This window comes from Asterias amurensis, chromosome 15 (assembly GCF_032118995.1).
Source record: "Asterias amurensis chromosome 15, ASM3211899v1".
NCBI classification, from domain to species: Eukaryota; Metazoa; Echinodermata; class Asteroidea; order Forcipulatida; family Asteriidae; genus Asterias; species Asterias amurensis.
The window spans coordinates 15,120,653-15,130,485 of NC_092662.1; the positions used below are offsets into that span (position 1 = coordinate 15,120,653).

The 9,833-nt window shown below is 39.0% G+C and overlaps 1 protein-coding gene across 1 annotated transcript; it reads left to right on the forward strand.

The window, feature by feature from the left end:
- The first annotated feature begins 1,743 nt into the window (after positions 1 to 1,743).
- Positions 1,744 to 8,538, forward strand: LOC139948069 (N-sulphoglucosamine sulphohydrolase-like). The gene is made up of 6 exons (XM_071946089.1): positions 1,744 to 1,893; positions 2,988 to 3,254; positions 4,438 to 4,594; positions 5,607 to 5,845; positions 6,462 to 6,946; positions 7,588 to 8,538. The coding sequence occupies exons 1-6, from the start codon at positions 1,773 to 1,775 to the stop codon at positions 7,879 to 7,881; spliced, it is 1,563 nt and encodes a 520-aa protein (XP_071802190.1). The 5' UTR covers positions 1,744 to 1,772; the 3' UTR covers positions 7,882 to 8,538.
- The last annotated feature ends 1,295 nt before the right edge of the window (positions 8,539 to 9,833 follow it).

The following is a 9,833-nucleotide window of genomic DNA, read 5'->3' on the forward strand; positions in this document are numbered from 1 at the left end:
TAATCTTCCATGATTTCTTGCATGCTCTTATAGTGTCTGCTCCAATAATCCTGCTGGCCTTTTGGGGATGCGCTGGAGTTTCTTACAATTTGCCTGGGAGAGTGAATTATACCAACAAATACAACAGAAACTTAAGATAGATTGAATATATTCAACATACACGATATATTCCTTACTGTCGAGATTATTATGGATCGGTAAGAATGTCAATGTCACGGTAAATGGTTGCGTGGTTTCAATTAAATTGCTTCACTGACAACTTTTCAAAAGTTTCCACTAGTCACAAACTTTCAAACCAATATTGATATAAACTCAATTTATTTATGGATTTAAGTTAGCCAGTAAAGTAAAGTTTAATTCATGCCGTGTCATTTTTAATTTGTATACATTTACCTAAGACGACTCTTCTAACTGAAAAGCGCACCGAGTTGAAAATACTTTTAAAACATTATCCAGTGTTGTGATTTAAAAGTTGAGTTGATTTCTATTTCCTTTCATCTATTACACCGAAGCCCTGCTTAAAGTCGCAATTGAGTTATTGCTTGACATGACAACACTTTGCTAGAGGTTAAACACTGTACAAACGGGTTTTAATTATCAGGATGAAAGAAACTGTAATTCAACGTAATAATAATTACTACCAAAGCCTACATCTTATAAATATTCAAGTAACAATAATGACTTAATTTCATTTGAACTATAGCCCCCCTAATACAACTATCATGACTTGTTATCTATCATAGCAGTTTTTCGTAAATGAGATATACCGGTTCGTAATAATTATTACGATTAATGCTTACTCGGTAGTGATATTCCTGGTAATTATTATAACTTTGTGTTCCCGTATTCTCCTGTCTTTTCAAAGCCCCTACGTAATAAATTGTCAGTGCTAAAAAGTGTTGGTTTATTTTGACATTGCTCGCGCCCGAACACTAAAACAAATTATTTAGATCTAAAAAGAACACAATTAGAAGGGCGTGGCCGGAACGGACCAAATATTTATAAATGACTTTGTGTCTCGGTTTCTGTTCACAGTATGTGGGCTTATTATTGTTGCTTTCTTCTGAAAAGAAAAAGGTTTTTAAAAAGGGGGAATTTATATTATTGTTTATGCTTGTTCGTGTTCTGTTTTAGCTCAATTATCTTTGATGGAATATATTTTTACAATAGCCAAGAGGTGACGAGAGACGAATAAGCCCCATTAGTTGTCAGGGTGCCACTATAGGCCAAAAGTCATGCGCAAAACAGGGTTATCATTCCATGCCCTCAAATTCTGTTTAATAATATTGTTTTGGGGTCATGCAATTAATTGTGTCGCTAGGGGCCTATAACAATGTATCACAACCTGGGTGCTATGTGCTTCAGCTGAGGAGATGTGATAAATGTAGGCTTTGAGGTTGGTCCTATTTGGCTTGGGAAGTTAAAAAGTGGTCATACTTGTAGCGGTTTAGGAAAAAACACATTATTTGTCTATGTTTTTTTTTCCGGGGTATGGCCTAATTAGCAAAAATTCCGAAAAGCTGACCTGCCAAAAATTGAAAAGAAATCAGATGTTTTATTAGTTGTACGAAAATATATTTGATTGGTTTTCAAGAGGTTCAGATACTTAAAATAGTTTTTAAAATAACTTTTGAATATTAATTAGCACAAGCATTGGTTGCGGCTATGAATCTATGAGCACCTTTTAGAGCTTTTTGGCGCCCTCCCGTGTTAACAAACTGAGATGCAAACATGTTGGTTATAATGCCTCACAAAATTGTAAACATTACAACATGGCGGAATTCGTGAATGTCCGACAAGTTCTCCTTTTACTAGGTTTATCATGTTTAATTTTGTCTCAAAACGGGATTTCATCTGAACATGTGGGCAAGAGGAACGTTCTTCTCTTTATAGGTTGGTAAATTTTGGTCGTTCTTTATTTTAGTGTCGCATTTTATCATCATATTGTTGCACACTGTTTTTACTTTTAGCCCTGGTGTGTGGTGGGCGTCAGTGCCACAGTGCAAAGGGCAAGGATGCGCTGTGCAACAGAGGAGTCCACCCGACCCTGGGCTACACGCCGCGCTGGTGTGGTTGGCATGGTGGGTTACTATACTAGACCCAGTAACTGGGGCGCTGTACTTCTCCTTTTTTCGAAATTTTGACATTCTCTGTTGTATTTACTATTTTGATATTCTCTGTCGTGCACGACAGAGAATGTCAAAATTTCGAAAAAAGGAGTACAGCGCCCCAGTTACTGTGGGTCTAGTAGTAGGACTCTAGTTAGCCCCACTTGTGTGGCCAACAAGTGGGGCTAGACTCTAGTGGGTTACCCTTCTTCACAGTCTGTGCTTGTGGAGGAAGAAGAAGAAGTCCGGGTAAAGGATGGATCTAGGAGAGCAGAATGTACTACCTTCCTAGATCAACTGGGGCGCTGTACTCCATTTTCAAAATTTCGACATTATCGGTCATGCGCTGTATAGTGTATTCCTTTATTCGAAATTTTGACATTATCGGTCATGATTATTAAAACAATGAGGGGGTAAATTTTCACCGAAGTTCGTCTCCAGATCACGTGGTCCATAAGGTCAAGTTCAAGGTCAAAATGTCATCAAACCTCAACATGTTCCTACATGAAAATTAATGGCAATTCCCTTTCCAAAAACAACAATTTTGACTGTGTGGTTCTTGATTTATAGTTGTTTGAATATTGGCTCTTTTTTTTTTACCCAAATAGTTGAGAAAGGGCACGCCATAGTGAGAAAACAGTTTCTGGGGTTGAGCTAAAATTTGAACCTTCAGCTTGTGGAGCCAATTCACCACATTAATTTAAGAAAATTTGACGGCTTCAAGGCTCCATTTTGGGGGTGATTTTACCGTGATTTGACATGGAATATTCCCAGTCAAAAATAAAAACAACAAAGCTTTTTGTCCTTGTTTTATTTCCCCAAAAATAAATTTGAATAGACCTGTATCAATAATGGCATTCTATTTATTTAAATCTACAGGTGATGATGCAGGATTCGAAAGTCAAGTCTACAATAACACAGTGTGCAGAACTCCGAACATCAACGCCCTAGCCAGAAAAAGCGTCATCTTCAAGCATGCTTTCACGTCAGTCAGCAGCTGTTCTCCGAGTCGCTCTGCTATACTTACAGGCCTCCCCCAGCACCAGAATGGAATGTACGGCCTCGAAAATAGCGTCCATCATTTTGTGTCGTTTGATCAAGTCCGAAGCCTTCCAATTATACTAAAAAATGCTGATATAAGAACAGGTTTGTTGAACTTACAACTCGTCCATATAATAACTGGATAACTTTCCGTATGGCGCCACCACTTTTACACTCATTTTTACAAAAAGGGATATCTCATTGAGGTAAATTAGATACTATATTATTTCATATCGAATGAAAAAGTGGTGGCGCCATACGGAAACTTTTCCTAATAACTTATCAACACTTCATACTTCCTCTTTGCTTTATGAACAATCATGTTATAATACATGCACTTGTTCATTGAGCAACTCTGTGAAATTGGCCCTGGGGTCGATTTCACAAAGAGTTGGGACTAGTCCTAACTTAGGACTAGTCCTAGGAGATATACAAACTGCATGGATAGTCCTAAGTTAGGATGAGTAACTGGTCCTAACTCGAGATAAGACTAGTCCTAACTCTTTGTGAAATCCACCCCAGGTCCTTAGTGCTTAGTTTCGAGACTCCAGGCTTATCGCGGCATTCTGTGCTCATGATCACCATTCTCCGCTTACTGTGCAAGCACCGAACTTCTGCGCTAAGCAAAGAAGAGGCATCCTAACATGGAGTGCACACATGCGAACATTCCCTGCTAACCCCTCGAAAATGCTTGATGTTAGTTGCGGAACTCCTTGCTTCCTTAAAGACAGTGGACACTATTGGTAATTGTCAAAGACTAGCCTTCACAGTTGGTGTATCTCAACATATGCATAAAATAACTAACCTGTGAAAATTTGAGCTCAATCGGTCATCGAACTTGCAAGATACTAATGAAAGAAAAAAACACCCTTGTCACACAAAGTTGTGTGCGTTTAGATGGTTGATTTCGAGACCTCAAATTCTAAATCTGAGATCTGATAACTATGAAAGAAAAAAACACCCTTGTCACACGAAGTTGTGTGCTTTCAGATGCTTGATTTCGAGACCTCAAGTTCTAAACTTGAGGTCTCGAAATCAAATTCGTGGAAAACTACTTCTTTCTCCAAAACTACGTCACTTCAGAGGGAGCCGTTTCTCACAATGTTTTATACTATCAACCTCTCCCCATTACTCTTTACCAAGTAAGGTTTTATGCCAATAATTACTTTGAGTAATACTAATAGTGTCCATTGCCTTTAAGCTAACAAGAAACTTTCAAAATCAAAATGAATCATTTTGTTATTCTGTTTCAATGATCACTTATTACCATTCCTCTTCTTGTGAACAGGAATTATCGGCAAGAAACACGTTGGACCAGAATCAGTTTATCCTTTTGACTACTCAAGGACGGAGATGGATCCTCATTTATCAATACTTCAAGTTGGCAGGAATATTACTCAAATAAAGGAGTATGCTCACGAGTTTTTGAGTAGCAGCGATGCGAGGTGAGTCAGCTGAATGTAAACATGTTGGACCGGAATCCGTTTATCCTTTTGACTACTCAAGGACGGAGATGGATCCTCATTTATTAATACTTCAAGTTGGCAGGAATGTTACTCAAATAAAGGAGTATGCTCACGAGTTTTTGAGTAGCAGCGATCCGAGGTGATTCAGCTAATGGACCCTTCCCATGAAATATGCTAATTACATTCACGCATGCTTACAGACCCTTTTGGTTTGCAAACTCCATAGAGTTGTGCACTAAGCAGACGCGCAATCGCGTCTGCGTCACGCACCCATGAGCCGTGTACAAAACAGCACGATGTTCCCTCATGTTGCCAACCAAAACATTAATGTATTCTCAGGATGCTAGTGAGAAATCACTAACACAGCAACTTGTTGGTGAGCCTAAATTTTACACCCACGCTCATGTTGTGATCAAATACTCCATCACTACCATAGGGAAACTGAACTAGACATTTGTAGAAAATCTAAACACTAGGTGTTCAGGTTTTGTGAAAAGCAGGGCCTATTTTCATAAAAATTTTCATAAACATATTGCTTAGCAGAATCAGGTTACCAGCCAAAATTACATTAAGTTTGCATTGTTGTGGGTGGTGAACGCTTCCTTCATTGTTACCGAGTACAAATGTTTTGAAGTATTTAAAATATTAATTTGGATTTGTGATACTGATGTGAAGTGTGCATTTTGCAAATTTGCATTATAATTAGCTGTTTCGTAGCGAAGCGCAGCAAAACAGCTCTTGTTTTTGTTAAAGTTTTTTTTATTATTATTTTTTTTATTTGTCTGTTTCAGTACACACAATTTTTTGCATAGTTCCTAAAGAGCAATTGCAATGAAACTTTCAGGGATCGAAGGTTATGGTGCAATGATGATCCTAAAGCAATGATGTCATGATGACGTCATCAGCGGTCACGTGACGTCATCTTAAAGGTGTATTATGTTAAATGTTTGAAAATCTATATTTGTATTGAGTTTTATCTTTTTCCATTCAGACCTTTCTTCCTATATATTGGCTTTCACGATCCCCATCGATGCGGTCACACACATCCCCAATACGGACAGTTCTGTGAGAAGTTTGGTAATGGTGATCCAGGAATGGGCCTTATTCCTGATTGGGTACCCACTAAATACGACCCAAGTGAAGTTGTTGTACCTGGTTTTGTACAGGACACCCCGATTGCTAGAGGGGATATATCTGCACAGTATACAACGATAAGCCGTATGGATCAAGGTGTGTGCAGACCTGGTGTTTCTTCCTACATGTTCTAGGGTTCAACCTAGGGTTTTTCAAATACTGTGGGGTATTCTGGACCCAGTTTTTGTTATTTTTTTGCATACAAAGACATTTTCCTGCATGGAAGGACTATTCAAAAAAAAGGAAAAAAAAATTAAAAATGAACATCAAAAAATAAAATTGGGCAAAAAAAAAATGAAATGAACATTACCAAATTTGGTACATGGTTTTCTCATGATTATTTTTGTGGAGAAAAAAATCCTGGAAAACCGTTTTGTTTTTGTTTTTTTGCGCATCGGCTAAAATTTGCGCATATCGGTATGCAGCTTGTGTATATGGGCCAGATACGCTAGCTTGTGGATGGGGATAACCCGGCTTTCTACCGTTACGATTTACTTAGTTGTTTACTTAAAGCTTAAAACCCAAGATAATTTTGGCTTCAACAAACAGAAAATTTGCTTAAGTGGGATTTGGACCAATGACCTCCGGATTAACTTGCTGACTCTCTCATTACTGAGCTACATCTATCTATCCCTATGTTTGCAGTCTTTCTATTCTGTCAATATCTTTGTTCGGGGTTGCCAGCTCAAACTCTAACTGTATCTTTCCCCAGGAATTGGTCTCATTTTAAAGGAAATTGAGCTCGCCGGACACAAAGATGACACCCTCGTCATCTTCTCTTCAGATAATGGTATTCCATTCCCCAACGGTCGGACAAATCTCTACGACTCTGGTATGTCCGAGCCCCTCCTCGTCTCATCTCCGGCTCATCCCCAACGGTGGGGACAAGAGAGTAACGCCTTAACGTCGCTAGTCGATATCGTCCCAACAATCCTGGACTGGTTCGACATCCCATACCCTAAATATACCCTAAACAGACGGACGGTGGAACTAAGCGGGAAATCCCTTCTGCCGATTTTACAGAAGGAACCGAGCGAAGGATTTGACACCATCTACGCGAGCCATAACCTGCATGAGGTGACCATGTATTACCCGATGCGTGTCGTACGCGACCGGAAGTACAAACTGATACACAATTTGAACTTTCTGTCGCCGTTTTCAATCGATCAGGATTTTTTCATTTCACCGACGTTTCAGGTAAGTTTATATCTATAATTTAGACTCGCTTTACCCAACTTTGTTCCCAGTTTGCTGTGCCATTTTGTGTTCTTTCCAAGAATGCCTTGCTTGACTGAACCCGTGGAAGTGTGACTTTGAAATATCTAAATTTATTAGATATTTCTGAAGTGTTAATAAAGGCTTTTTGTACTTTCAAACAAATAAAGGCAGTGGACACTCTTGGTATTCATTACTCAAAATAATAATTAGCATAAAACCATACTTGGTGACGAGTAATGGGGAGAGGTTGATGGTATAAAACATTGTGAAAATCGGCTCCCTCTGAAGTGACATAGTTTTCGAGAAAGAAGTAATTTTTCACGAATTTGATTTGGAGATCTCAGATTTAGAATTTGAGATCTCGATATCAACCATCTAAACGCACACAACTTTGTGTGACAAAGGTGTTTTTTCTTTCATTATTATCTCGCAACTTCGTCAACCGATTGAGCTCAAATTTTCACAGGTTTGTTATTTTATGCATAATATGTTGAGAAGCACCAAGTGAGAAGACTGGTCTTTGCGGTTACCAAAAGTATTCAGTGTCTTTAACTTGCTTACAAAAAGAAAGAGAAATAAGTTTATAAAGTTTTCTTTTTTTCTTCCTTTCTCTCCACCAGGACCTTTTAAATCGCACAAGATCAGGAGCTCCAACCCACTGGTATAAGACCCTCAAGAATTACTACTACCGGTCTCAGTGGGAGCTCTACGACCATCAATCAGACCCTCTGGAAGTATCGAACCTGGCTCAAGATCAGAATTATTCAACGGTGCTCTCCAGACTGAAGGGGATGATGTATCAATGGCAGAATATGACTAATGATCCGTGGATTTGTTCACCGTGGGGCGTGCTTGAGAACCAGGGACTGTACTTAGATAATCCACATTGCTTTTCTATGTACAATGGGTTATAGACAGAGTCAGCTGCTGATGTAAGGTAAGGTTATTGTAATGAATAATGAAGGGTGCGTTGGTCGAGGGGCTGAGAGCAACAAGTTCAAGTTCTGGTGGTTTAGTCATGGGGGTTTGGGTTTAAATGCCAGTCATGACACTTGTGTCCCTGAGCATGACACGTCACTATATTTGTGCTTCTCTTCATCCAGGGGTATAAATGGGTACCTGCGAGGGTAGAGGTTGAGATTTTGTTTGAACAAGTCATTATAGGTCCACAGCAGCCCACTGCTGTATACCCACCAGATACTGTGTGCTTTTTAAGTAATGTTTATTATTATAATTGTCTGCCTGATACAAGTATTAAGATTTAGTTAAAATAGTCACGATAAGCAATAATTACTCGATGGCAATACATGTAGATTATTTTAAAGGCAAGTCTCGAAATCAAATTCGTGGAAAATTATATCTTTCTCGAAAAACTACTCCACTTCAGAGGGAGCCGTTTCTCACAATGTTTTATGCTACCAACAGCTCCCCATTACTCGTAATCAAGAAAGGTTTTATGCTAATAATGTTTTTGAGTAATTACCAATAGTGTCCACTGCCTTTAACAGTACCATGACTCCGATTTCTCAATCGAGTTTTGTTTCTTCTGCTTGCCAGTTTATTTTGTATGAACCAAGTATGTTTTTCTATTTTTATAATAAAAGTTGTAATTACATAAATTGAAAGGTTGTTCAAATATTGTGCTTTTTATTCTGCTGTTTTTGTATTATTTCCTGTGAGACTTCTAAGTATTTTTCGTGTATTTCCTTTATAATTAGCATTTTGCATTGTATGCTATGGGAATTTATTTAGTGGTTGCACACTCGAGGGAAAATTAGCCTGAACATCTGACTTCGAGGCTCATAAGTAACGCCAAATATCGGCCTTGCCCGACTGTTGGATGTAGCTCTAGGGTCTACCTTTGGCATCCCATCCAGATTACGTGTTCACACATTACTTTGTGAATAAAACAACACAAAAATCTGTGCACACACCGCCGCATCAGTAGCAGACAATCCAAAATAGAACTGCTACTGGTGTGTACGTGACAAACTACGTCACTTCAGAGCCGACCAATCGAAACGCAGAAATTGAAAGCTTACGTCACTGCACGGCCTGCTTTACCAGTCTTGCTGATAAAGACAGGGGATCAGTCAATTGGGAAAATGTCCACATCTGGCTGTTTAGCCTGGGGGATTAGTGTTTGTAACAGGACCGTTAGGGTCCCCTTTTAAGTGTTACTGTCTAGGAATTACTTGCCAAAAACGCTAAATATTTATCCTGTATTAATCAAAAAAGAACATTCAAGCCGACATTCGTGGATGAAAGTGGATGATGCCCATGCCTACATCCTTATTTGTGTGGGGGTTAAGGGGTAACTATGTTCCAACCGCAGGATTGTGCAACGTGCCCCTGGAGGCAGTTGATCTGGTAGGACAGCCCGAACCAGTTAAAGCCATTGGACACTATCATTACAGAAACAAAAATAAAAGTTCACAGATTTACAAATAACTTACAGGGATTACAGAAGGTATGGTGAAAGACTTCTCTTGAAATATTGTTCGATGAAATGCTTTACTTTTTGAGAAACATTAAAATGATATCAGTTCTCGATATCGAGAATTACGGATTTATTTTAAACACCATGTCACGACACGGCGAAACGTGCGGAAACACTTAGTGTGGGTTTTCCCGTTATTTTCTCCCGACTCCGATGACCGATTGAGCCTAAATGTTCACAGGTTTGTTATTTTAAATAGAAGTGATACACGAAGTGTGGGCCTTGGACAATACTGTTTACCGAAAGTGTCCAATGGCTTTAAGTGAAGCCCTCACCTTGAAGTGACCGTTTTGCCTAAAGTTGGGTCATTCCGTGTCAAATCAACCAATATTCTAAAAACTGGTGCGGGTCACCTCCCAGATCTGG